Source organism: Onychostruthus taczanowskii, unplaced genomic scaffold, assembly GCF_017590055.1.
Source record: "Onychostruthus taczanowskii isolate IOZ18803 unplaced genomic scaffold, ASM1759005v1 scaffold87, whole genome shotgun sequence".
In the NCBI taxonomy this organism is placed as follows: Eukaryota; Metazoa; Chordata; class Aves; order Passeriformes; family Passeridae; genus Onychostruthus; species Onychostruthus taczanowskii.
In genome coordinates this window covers 2,576,083-2,589,209 of record NW_024506662.1, presented here as the reverse complement: position 1 = coordinate 2,589,209, position 13,127 = coordinate 2,576,083, and the positions used below count along the sequence as shown (strand labels likewise).

Here is a 13,127-nt window from a genome sequence, read left to right as displayed (position 1 = left end):
TCTTCTGCCTGGCAGCAGTACAGCATCCAGGTCTAGGAGAGCCACTGCCTCATGGAAATGCAGGTCACACAAGGGACCCCTGGAGAGCCATCCCAACCAAGGTTCCCAATGTGGTTTAATCCAGTTCATTTTAAGGGGCAGCAGCTCCTCTAGAATGCTGTGCAATGGTAAAACACCACTTACACAAGTACTGAACTCTAGGAGAAATCAGGATTCAGCATCTGCTACTGTAAACAACTGACCAAATGCAGAGCAACTACAAGTGGGCAGCAGAGAACACAGCTGAGCCCAAACTTTAAGTCAGAAGTATTTAGCAAGCAAATATTTATAATTATAAGAGGAGGAGCTGAGGCATCTTCAAAGATTAGTCCTCTGCTTGAGCAAAGGCTTCTACAACAACTCAGAGAAAAACTACCACTGCTGGCCAACTTTTCATTTCATAAATGATTATAGAGGAATCAGATTTATCTGCTGCTCTACCAACACTGGAAAAATCCAGGCGACAAGCCTTGATCCTGAGAACTGAACCTGCACATGCAATTGTGGCATTCAAACAAAAATTTATTGTTCCTCTCTAAATACACATGCATGAACCACCTTATGTCTATCCCAGGAAACTAGAAACAAACAGTGACCTTAAGAGGACTGTCCTGGGAAGAAGGGTGGAAAGGAATGGAGAAAAAAGATAAATAATGCAGAGATGTGACATTAACACTCAGCATTGTTTACAAATTCCTACTGAAGCCATAGCAGCATTTAAAAGTACTAATAAAACCCCACTGTGGAACGAACAGGAGTTTTTGAGAGGAGCACGCTTTGCAGGAACAGTGAGTGGAGCTCCTGCTGTGACGTTACAAACCCGCAGGAAGGTGAGACATTGCATTTGCGTGTGCACTGCGAACCCTGAAAGAAACACCTGCTCTGTCACTGATGGTGTATCACTGCCCAGCCTCTGAACATGCTTAAAAATATTCTCTGGGCTGTGTGAAGGTATTAACCACCATGCTGCAATGTGTCACCTGCACTGCCAAGGGTGATTGGGCAAAAGGAGAATGGATCTCACTATGAGTGACTCCCAAAAGCTGTTTGTGTCAAAGCATCAGCATCTGCCACAGGCATTCAGGATCAACTTCCTTCATTCTGCTCACTGCTGACATCCATAAACCTCTCAAGGGGTTTCAACCCTAGTCTGGGAGGGCATCCATCCTTGCTTGACCACCCCCACCCTTTGTTCATGACCACAACGTCAAATAGCCAAGGAACCTGCAAGTCCAGGCTGACTGTACAGAAACTCAGCAGCAATGTCAAAAATCAGTCTTGCTGTGGAAGCAGCTCTGCCAGGCTTACAACATGCTGATGAATAAGGTTTTACGTCTTTGTGGTCAGCTGCTGAGGCCTTACTGGAACAAAACACGAAGCAGGAGCCAAGGTAGGGCGCTCTCAGCTGGCAAATGCAGCTGCCTTTCCACCATCTCCCAGAACACAGGATGACTGGGGGCATTTGGCATCTTTTCTGTGCATGATCTTTAGGAATGTGGGTCCCTAACAAATCCACTGACTCCCACATCAGGGAGGCACAACAGATGTCAGGGGTTTTAAGGAAATTGCTTTGTGACTTGTGCTCAGCTACAGGGAGCCCCTGCCCCCAGCACCCAGGCCTGCTGACAGAAGTAAGCAGTGAATTCAAACTCACCAGGCCCCAGAGAAGCCCACGAAGTGGCAGGACCTGCGTGAAACCCTCCTGTCCAAACAGCCACCACAAGAAACAGACACTGTGCATTGTGTGATTTATCTCCCCACAGCTGTCCCCCAGCAAGGTCACTATGGGCCTGTGCTCTTGCCAGGCACAGCAGAGTCCACACACTTACAGCACGACTCCAAATGAGGGCTGGGTACAACCACCGAGGTTGCTGGAGGCTGTTCCTGACACCAGAGTGAAGTCAATCACCAAGTATTTGACACTCCTGCCAGAGCACCGTAACATTAGCAGACAGCAGGCAAGTTATAAAAATCCAGAACATTTCTGCTCCTCAGAGACAGCCTTTCATAGCTCCCTCCTCTGCACTGACATCAGGCCTAGGGCAGCTGTGACCAACCTTGGTCACACAGCAGGCACAACTCAGTGGTGTCCCAAGAATCTGAAATCAATCCCACCTACGGAAGATGAGTTTAACTGCAGAGCTGATTTCCAGGCATGGCTTGCTCAGTCCACGTACCAGAGGCACTGGAAAGCAAGGAGCACAGGAGCTCCTCCTGGATCTGCCCTGTGAGCCATCAGTGGCACCTGGCAGTTTCTGGAGGGCGAGAAAACAGCATGTGGGTGGCAGCCTTTGACACAGCAGCTGATGCCTCCCACTAGGCTCTGCCAGGTGGCCATCAGCCTGGCAACCACCTAAACCAATTGATTAGCAAATGAAATGCCAATCAGGGCTCTCTGGGACAGTGAACTGATCTTGTTTTGTTGACAAGCCCAAAGTATTTAATGCTCTACTAGATCCAGTCTCATCAGTTGATACCTACAAAAATTCAAGTAGAAGCAGAAGCCAAGCAAAGTGAGTACTTCAAACACTCAGACACTTACTCAATTTCAGAAACATATCGAAAGCTATTTCCAGACAAGTCTCACAGCTATTTTTGGCTGGTTCTTTCCTTCCCTATCAAGCTGGGCAGGAAGGCAGATTGGAAAGATCCAGATAGGGTTTGAACAGAGCACACCTGCCAACTCCCTAAGAGTTTAGTGCAGACACTGATGTCACTCATGCCTTCACCTGTGGTCACTGGCCTCAGAGCTTGATGGGTTAAGTAGCAGTTTGAAGTCTTCTCAGGATGGAAACAAGTGTTTTATGGCTGATAAGATTATCAGCTGTACTGGCCTTTCCAGTAAAGCTTCAGTGCCCACAGAGCATGTAAACCACAATCAGGTTGCTATAATGGGAGAGTACTGTGGATATAACCTTGACCACTTCTGGTGAACAAAGAACAGGATCACATTCTTGTTGTCACCCTCCTCCTTTCTAGCAGGACACCTGCAATTAGAGTGTAATACAGCTCTGCTTCTTAACAATTGCTTGTTACATAGACACTAAAATTCACAGTATCACCCTATTGTCAACCAATTTCAGTTACAATAAGGACATTAAGAGAGTAGTGGTGTCTAAGTGCATCCACCTATTTATTTCATACTGGGATTAGATGGAACTCAAACATTTCCATCACTGCTCTTACAGGCAAAAGCCATTTGTTCAGAGTCTCCACATTCACTTGACACTGCGTGATTGCAGACAGCTGACCCTGTGTCACACCTGACAGCACTAAGGACAGCTGAGGACCTGTGCTCCCACTTACCTTGAATGCTTAGCATCTGTCCCAGCTTCAGTGCTGCTCCCCGGACCTTGCACAAGGTCCTCACGATCCTTTCTGCATTGGCCTCTGACAGGAACGGGCTGGAATCCATCACTGCTTTCTTCCCTGAGGGCAAGGAGAGGGAGTATGAGTGAAGAACACCCTTACTTACCTTGGCAAGCCCACTCCACTGTTAGTCCACATTTCCTCACGATCCTTTCTGCATTGGCCTCTGACAGGAACGGGCTGGAATCCATCACTGCTTTCTTCCCTGAGGGTAAGGAGAGAGAGTATGAGTGAAGAACACCCTTACCTTGGCCAGCCCACTCCACTCTGTTAGTCCACATTCAACAGGAGATTTGCCCTTCCCTGGGCAAATCAAACCAGGACTACACTGTGTGCCTTCACTGTAACCCAGGGGCAAGGACTGCATTGTATATCTTGGGACAACTTTGACATTGTTGGCTTGAGGGCCAGGAGCAGCAAGTTACAGCCTCCAAGAATGTGCTGCTCTGCAAACTGTCTGGGAGCCTGGGTAGATGTTGGTGCTTGAACTCACTGTGCCAGCCAGCACAGCCTAAAACACTGTGCAAAGGTGTCTTGAGTCCCACACCACGGGCTGCAGCACAGCCATAGCCTCAGAAGGGCAGTGGGAGAGAGCCACCAGGGGGAATCCTCAAAAGCCCTGGAAGAACACTGGCACAGACCAACAGGCCTCTTCCAACCCCTTAATGTGGAAGCCTACACACAACAAGGCCAAAATATACCCACTCAAACACACACATTCCTGTCCCCAAGCATGTGTAAAGCCTGATGTCTGACAGGCTCAGAGAGGTCACACAGCCATGTACACACCAGTGCCACAGCTCCAAGTATGCAACAGGGGGATTGTGTGGCATAAGAAGCACTTCACTTTATTTTTATTTTTTTTTTATTAAGGGAGAGGGGAAGGAGACCCTGATTGTAGTTTGTGGTCCCTTTGGGAGAAGCAGCCCAGAACTACCATCCAGGGCAATGCCCAGTAGAACAGGGACAGAGGGGGCAGGCAGACACCCACCCACCTCTTCTGCTGGGGCTGCAGATCAGCTCCTGCTGACAGCCAGCCAAGCAGGAGCAAGGTCCGGCCTTGCAGCCAGGCTGCAGAGCTCGCAGCTCATATGCTGATCTTGCAGCTACATTGTTCTTAGAATACTTTAGAGGAACAGAACACAGAACAGCTGAGCCCCCATAAACAATAAGCAGAACCCAAAAAGGCACACAGCAGATGAAAACAGCCCTGAAGATCTCAGGCAGGAGATGGAAATTACTGGTGTGTCATGTGCTGACTAGAGCAGCCAGAGATCCTCTCCATCTCCTGGCAGCTCTCAGGAAGGTACACAGAGGGACTCAGACTGGCCAGGGCACAGGAGAAAGAGACAGACTGAAGTAGCTGCTGTCTAAACTCTGGTAGCTCCCACAACTTGGTACCATTTTCTGGAGGTGCCAAGCATGTTACTGATCTGACAGATACCCTTCAGTCCCTGCAAGCAGCTGGACTGCTTACAGACCTTCCCTGCAGAAGTGATTCCACAGAACTCTCCGCTGGCAGAGCACAGATGTGTCAGGTACAGGCTGCTCTCCTGCCCTTCATCCCCCCTCTTTCTTTCACCTGTTTTGTGGGATAGCAGCAGGATGGGACATTCTCTTTAAAAATCCCTGTCCTAAGTCAAGGATGTAAGGAATAAAAACACCAGAAGTACACTGGACAGCCATCCTGCTCTTGAGAGCAAGATATGGAAAAACAGGACAGGTCCAGAATTCACCATTTCCAGCACATTGCAATCCTTGGAACACATTTTGCTCTGGATAATGGATGTAAGGAGACTTAGAGGCTGAACAGATAGAGCTACGCAGGGCAGAAGGATCTGGCTTTATACTCTTGAAAAGCTGTCTCTCAAGTGTCCCCTCAGGAAAACTGTATCCTTAGCAATGATGAGGCAGATCCCTGTATGAGATGACACACAGGACCTAGGGAAAGTACTGAATCAAAGCCCTATCTCCCTTCACACCACTGCACACAAAAACATCCTCCTTTGAGTCAGCAGCAGAATAAAGAGGTCAGTTAATGATTAAAGCCACATCCAGAAGCCAGTGAACCCTGACAATTTTAACTCTTATCAGAGAAAGAGCCAAACACAGACAGTCCCAAATTCTCTCCTCCTGGCAGGCTTCTCACTGAAGTCAAGCCTCCAGGGGCAATACCTGATCACCAGGCAGCCCAACAGCACGGGAGCAGCTCTTGCTTGTACTTTGGTACAAGTGTGCATGAACAAGAAGGTGACCTGGAAGCAAGAGTGAAAAGCAGTACTGTGTCAATGGCAAACAGAGAGAAAACAGACACAGCTTTCCAAGGCTGGGTGGAAAGGAAGTGGGGATAAAAGCCACCACAAGTTCATGAAAAAATGTATCAATTTTCAGTGAGTTAACATTTTACCCAAAAGATGACTGGCACCTTTTGGTGCCTCACATTATTTCTTCCCCATCTTCAGATGACAAAGCTGGTTTCACCTATTTCACTAGGGAAAGGGAAAAAGGCAAACAGAAGTCATATACAAGCTGTGGCAACATGGACACCTCAGAAATTAAGTCTCCTGCAGCCGCAGTGCCTGGACCTGTGAGTTCTTCCACAGGACAGGCAGGCAGACACCCTCCCTAGTGCTTGACCCACTTTTATTTTTTTTTCCTTTTCAAATTCAGAATCAGCATGAACCTTTCCAAACCTGTGTGCAACTCACTGCTGCATCACACTTTTTCCACCTTCTTTGCCACTGTCAAATGGAGAACTAGTGACTAGACTTTGTATTTGTTTTAGGACTATCTCCCACAGAAACTTTGGGGCAAAGGAATATTTAAGAACATGGCCTAAGCACTTGAGACTGACAACCCAAGAATATTGCATTACTGCTTTTCATAAGAAAATCCCCCTGTGTCCAAATCCAGGCTAAGTGCCAGCCTGCCAGGGCCCTGTCCAGCCTGGCATTTGTGCAGTGCCTGAAGAACTGCCCGAGACAGATTATTAATAAGTGACAAAGTTGTCCTTGAACCCAGTCTCTATACTTGTAACAGCAGCTGTTTATTTGGGCACTCTCATTCTAATTCCTGGGAATTTATTCTGTTTTCCCATTCCCACCCTGTGTAGGCCTTCTACTGTATTTACATACAAATGTCTATTTACATACACACTTTAAATACTGAGGCTGCCATCAAGGTCACCAGTGACAGAGGAGGTTTTCAGCCTACCAGGAAAATTCAAACTGGAAATCAAGTCAGTCAATCCTCTTTTTAACAAGATAAGATGAGCCAAACCACTTAAAGATGGCAGCATTAGGGCCTTAACATTAAAAACAAACAAACAAACAAAAAAATCTAACAATAAAAAAACCTGCACCTTACAAGAATTTGGCAGAAGAATGAATTTATGTCCAGGACATCAGGCTTGGACAGAAAAGGAAGAAATTCACCAATTCTTGCACCAGACATATTTGTTCTAGGCTAAGTCCCTAAGAAGTGAATTGTTTATGGAAAAAGAGACAATCCAAAGTAGGGAGAGAAGGGTCCTGTGGCTGGTAAACAAAGATGGGGAAGCTGAGCAGGAAAAAACAGATCAGCACTAGCCCAATTGCTAGAGAATGTGCAGGAGAGTAGGAATTTGCAGTCCCTGTGATAACAGCAACGGAAAGAAGAAGTACAAGCTGTGCTATCAGGATCATGTGTAGCTCAGGAGTGTCTAGCTAAGGGGTTGGGATTAAAGGACCAGTGTTTCTAACTCCATTTTAAAGGTGTAAAGACACTTCACTTTGTACTACCCAGGCAAGAGGAAGGCAACCAAGAGAAAACTCTTCCTCATTACTCCTGGATGCCAGTGAGAGTGTGAAATTCTTAGGCATGCCTTTGAGCATACACACACATCCCACTTGTTTAAGTCTGGAGTGCCAAGAAGTTACCATTAATATTGCAGCAGTAGGGAGAGAAATTACATCCTCCAGCAGCTTCCCAGGAACAGGACAATATGTCATTCTCCAAAGAGACAGGTCTCAGCCCAAACTCATGGTGCTAGCAGCCACAAAACTTGGGAACAAATGCCTCAAGCTGAAATCAGGAAAGGGGTGCAGAGGTATTTTTAAAGAAAAGTAAAGGTACTTATGTCATGAGATTTCCCCCCAAAACAGCTCAGGCTGGTACTGTCAGAAGAACAGTAAGAAAATGGAGTCTTGGACTCCCACTGTGTACCTATCCCCTGCTGTGCATTTCTGCAGCAGCAGAGCCCATGGAGAGAGCTCTCACTCATGGAGCCTTACCCACCACTCTAAAATACAGTGGAAAACACACCCAAGGACACTAGCTAGGGGCTGTAGCTGAGTCACCTGGAAACCTTCCTGTGTCTTTTGCCTGAGAAGCTCCAGAAGAGCACAAAGGCTGGAAGTCTTTCACTTTTGCCTCACCTCCACACTTGCTGCTCTTGGCCCATTCTCAGCTCCACTATTGATATTACTCTCCTTCACAGCACAACCACTGCTCCAAGATCTTATCTAAGCAGACTTGACAGCAAGAGGGACAACAAGGAAAGACAAACACCTAAAAATAAAAGCCAGGTCATTTTCTTATTCCCTGACTAGCACTGAAGTTGGCAGTTCTCATGGCCGCCTTCTTTATCAAGGTTTATTCAAGAAAATCACTCTTCCCAAAGCAAGATTCAAGACTGTAGAGCAGCCTTCTGACAGAGAAAAATAGTAGTGTCCCCATCAAGAAGATACAAGATAAAAGTTTAGACGTGCAATTGCTTTATTGCAAGGAGAAAGCATCTTCTGCCTTCTAAATAATTAAAAAAAATAAAACTAATCCTTCTCATGCTGTAAGAGAGAGGAACAAAGCTCATGTTATTCCCTCAAACTTCATAGCTGTGCAAGCTCATGTTTTCATTTAGGGTGTGCCTAATTAGAAAACACTCTGGCAAGCAGAGAAATACCAACAGTTGTGCAATTCCACCTCTGTTAAAAGCAACACAAATCATCAGTTTCCAACAGGTATCAACAACCTGTCAAACATCCCAAGTGCTGAAAGCAAAAGGCCTTCAAGGATTCTCTACAGGATGAGCTGTGTTTGCCTGAGTGCATGTTTTTAAATCAAAGCAAAGAAACCCATCCATCCTCAAACACCTGAGGTCTTAGAGAGAAACAAGAACTCTTTGCCAAGGATCCTTTTTCTCTGCTGGGCTGCTCTGTATTGCCTTGCTGTTAATATTTGCATTTTGGTATTCCAAACACAAGCAGAGTCCTGGGTCATCCACCCCTGCCTCCCACTAATGGGAATGTGTTTCATATCCTGAAGTGCTGTTTTATGGTTTGGGAATTTATTTTAGTTGGGATTTTTTTGTTCAGTTGCTTTGTTTTTTCAGTGTTTTTCCCCCCTCCAAATTTCTTCATTTTTCAGCCACTCCAGTACCTCCTGAAACAGAGGTTCAGTTTCCATCCTTCTTCCACCCCTAAAGATGACCAGGGTGAAGACAGAAACTGAATTAGACTAGAATTACAAGGAGCAGTTGCCATTATCTGAAAGTAATGCTTCTGAACCAGGAACAAGTTGACTTCATTTTTACTTCTAGCTACAAGTATTTCAACCTTTCACCAGCTCCCTCCAGTCACTGGAAGTAACCTAAACACACAAGCACACCAGCCAAACCAGAGAGACCAGATGAAGACCAAACAGCCTGAAGCAACTCTAACAGACCTTGACATTTTGCAGTATCTCAGCAAACCTTTTTCTGGATAACAAACAGGTGAATGGAACCACAAATTTTACAATAATATCATGTTCTCTGGAGAACAACACCTGAATTTTCTATGCCCTAAACCATTCACCCACAGACCCCCCACAATATTTTACAAACACATATGCTTAGAAGAAAGCCACCATGACATGATCAGGTACAACTTAGGAACATTTTACCTCCAATTCACATAAGCTGGAAAGGAAAGAGGATCAGGTCAATTTGCACAGCACAGCCTTTTGCATGTTATGAGAATCCTTTAGAAGGCAGCACAAGACAGATATTGGAAATAGATAATTCCCATTTAACAGGAGCATAAAGTGCTTTGTCTCTCTTACAAGAGAACAGCTATCCTCCAAGTTCTTCCTAGGCAGAACATCCTTTAATTTCAAACAGACTGTAACCACTAACAAAATTTTCAGACACACAGGCTCATGTAAAGTTTCTGTACTGACTGAAATGCATTGTTTCACTGAACAGTTTAAAAAGAATTGTTAAGTCAAGACAATCCAAGAATGGGCATAGGGATAGTATTGAACCTCTGGGATGGCTACAGGAAAGTAAAGTTGTACAAATTGTGCTGGCACAAACACATTCTCTAGAATATTCCTCTGACCTCTGTCTATGTAGTGAGGCTGCGGTGTACTGAGATGGGAGAAGAGCCAAGAGATGAAGAATAATATTGAAAATAAAAGAACTACCCATATCCCCTGTTATTCTGTCTCATTACCCAGCCTTCAAAAGAATACAAATTTTGCAAATTCAGGTAAACTGTGTCTAGAAATAAAATAAAGAGGATGATAAAAAGAAAATGGAAGGACATTGAAATGGCTTACCACTGCGTTCCTCAGGTCTAAGGCTCTTCTTTGCCACTTCTGCCAGCGCCCCAATGCCAAGACCAACAGCTAGTCCTTTAAAACAAGAAGAAAAAGACTCAAGTCAGAATGAAAAAACCTTCCAAGCCACATACAGAGGCATTTTTGGTAACTAACTTTAAGCCACACATTCAAATGCACAACAGCTCCATTAGAACATCCTGGCTTTTGCAATGGAGTCATCTTCACTTGACACTGAAGAGTTTTCTTCTGTACTTCTTCAGCCCAGCATGCCAGCCAGGAATCATAGGCTAGGCCAGTCTGGGACATCTGGCTTTCATAAAGCATGTCACAAGTGTTACTCAGAGCTTTGTGCTCTGGCTGATGTCCTGCTGTAGACTCCAATCATGGAGTTTTAAAAAGGAGAAGAAAAAGAAGCCAAAACTTTCACAAACATGGTTCTCAAAGTACAATTCTCAAGAAGGAACAGAATCCCTCTCACTGCTGCACTGTGCCACAACAGCAGGAGGAAAAACCCTATTTAGGATGAAGCCACTGCCAATAGAGTGTAAAGTTGTGCAACCCTGCTGCCTAAGCATTAGGTTTAATTGTGCTCATTAGGTGCCTCTTCCTTCCATGAGCTCATTTACTAGGATGAACAGAAACATGTTTTACCCCAAGGCTCACCTTATACCAGTAGTGTTGCAACCTGCAGTCCAAGGAGCTGGGCTGGGGAGTAATCCCTCACAGCAGTAAGACCAGGAGACAAACCACCAGCACTCCCCATGCACTATCACCCTGGCAAGCAGTGAACTGCAGGGTGGTTTCACAGCCACAGGTTCAGCCAGGACTACAAAAGCAGTTTTATCTGCCTCTGCTAACCAGAGCAAAGGCACCGAAGATTAAATGAGGCACAGATCTAATCATGCAGCAATCCATACAACCAAAGGTCTCACTGCCTTCCTAATACCAAAATATTTATTTTTCTGGATAATAAATGGCATGGACAACCAGAACAGATGGTGCTGCTCCACATCTCCTCAGCAGTGGCGCATCCTGCTGTGCTCTACTCCCACACTGCTCACAGTACTGGGTGCACCTGCTTTCCAAGCTCTCCCCAAGGCACTGCTGGAAAAGTTCCCAGGTAAAACAACAGAGGAACAAAGTCAGCACAATGAAGGAAGCAGAGCTGTCCAGCACATGGCATTTTGCACGTGTGCACGAAGAACCACATGCACAAGTTTTGTAGACTCAAGTGAGAAAGCCTGGCCACAAACAAGGTGACCCTCACCCTGCACTGGAGTTTTTCCTCTCTCCCACCAGGCAATTACAACCCCCTCTCCCAGTACAATTTCAGGCTTCTATAGTTTGTCTCCTTCACAAACAGCTCCACTTTTAATCTTACAGACTACATGCACTGGGGCCAGAGAATCCTGCATAAGGTGAAGCACAAGAGGTACCAATGGCATTACAAGGTGGTTGGGGTTTGGGTTTTTTGGTTGGTTTGGTGGGGGTTTTTGTGGGATGGTTTTTGTTTGGGGTTGTAAAAAAAATTTTTCTATATTTTCTGCAAGTTTTTCTATGGAGTCACAGCACTGAAGGAAGTCTGATGTCAACAATAACTTGTGTAGACCCTTCAATTGTGCCAAACCATGCATCACCAATTAGCAAGTGTTCTGCACCAGAAATCCAGAAATTTTATTAGCTAAACAAAGTGAGAAAAATACCCCTAGGCTTCGCAGAAAACAAGCAAAAAGGCTTTTCAAACACAACATAAACACCTACTAAAATGCTGATACATGATCATTTCCAATCAGATCCCACATGCAAGACAGTTAACTTGGAGCAGGCAGTACCAAGAGTCAGATAGGAAGGCAATAAATACATATCTCATCAATAAGATGGGATTTTCTAGACTAAATACCACTCACAGAACATTTGTGTTGGTCTTGACCCCACCTATTACCACCTCCAAAACAATGTTCCCACCATAAATTAGCTTGGTCATTATCAGAGCGAGACTGAACTGACTGGCAGTAATTAGTTTCAGATTAAAAACATCACATCTTCTATAGGCTCTATGTTCAATGTCTAAAATTAAAAATTACCAGATTTACTGACTGGACATAAAACATATCTGAAGTTTCTAATCTCTTCATCATAAAGACACAAACCACTTCAAAGGTAAATTAAAGTCTAGGAAACAGATTCTACTCTGTCTTGCAGAATAAAGCTGAAGAAGTTACAGCTTGTTTAAAAGCGGCTTGGGTTTACATCAGTGTGGGCAAGATCAGACTACAAATGAACATGTTTTGCACCTTCCCTCTCACGGATGTGCACAGCTAAGCATCTGTACTAATACTGTAGACTGCACTAGAAAAAGAGCTGCTTATTCAACTGCTCTTACAACTTCCTCACTGCTCACTCTGTCCAATTTCAAAAAAAAAAAAAATTAACCCAAATCACCAATCAACAACAGTTTCAGATAAAGTCAGGCAAAACCAAGTTCATAGTTAAACAGCTGCTAAACTGTAAAGATCTGAAATTTAAACAATGGCTTCAAGCATCTTCAAACTATAATCACAGTGTTTGCTATTGCTTAGCAGTCAAGCCTTGCAAAAAAGGAGGATGTAAGAGTGGATGTTTGGGGCTAAGGTGTTTGCCTTCCCAAGTTACTACAGATGCTGAAGTCCTGCTTCCCAGGAAGTGCAGGACATCTGCCTGCCAGTAGGGAGTCATGAATGAACTCCTCTTGCTGCTTTGCTTGAACATGGAGCCTTCTTTGCTTCTCCTCCGAAACTGTCTTTATCTCAGCTCCCAGGTTTTCTCCAAGTTTTTGCTCTTTTCCTATTCCTTCCTGCAGTGGGAGTAAGCAGCTATATGGGGCTGAGCTGCTGCTGCTCACCTCTCACCAGGAACAAGTCACCCTTCCAAAGAGTCCAAAAACCACTCTGCTCCTCTGGGCCATAATCTACTTGCACAGGACACTCCTGATGTCCTTCACTTCCCTTGTCTGCAAGAGGTGTATTTCCTCCAAGATTAATCATTTTGGGACACTTCCCAGCATTGCTCAACAGCCACTGTTCAGAAAAATAATATCCTTAAGTACCTCTATAACGTCATTCTGCATTTTGCACTTCATGCAGATTATTTCAGGCCTGGAA

At 45.0% G+C, this 13,127-nt stretch overlaps 1 protein-coding gene across 2 annotated transcripts in view; it reads right to left on the bottom strand.

Moving 5' to 3' along the window:
* COQ8A (coenzyme Q8A) overlaps positions 1-13,127 on the bottom strand; it is a 42,983-nt gene that overhangs the window by 10,205 nt on the left and 19,651 nt on the right. The window contains exons 5-7 of one of the 2 annotated variants that reach the window (XM_041425111.1): positions 9,985-10,059; positions 3,559-3,613; positions 3,346-3,413 (exon numbers count right to left, since the gene is read on the bottom strand). In XM_041425111.1, the coding sequence (XP_041281045.1) occupies positions 3,346-3,413; positions 3,559-3,613; positions 9,985-10,059 (198 nt within the window). Of the gene's footprint in view, positions 1-3,345; positions 3,469-3,558; positions 3,614-9,984; positions 10,060-13,127 lie in introns of both variants that reach the window. The other variant, XM_041425110.1, reaches the window with a different exon arrangement.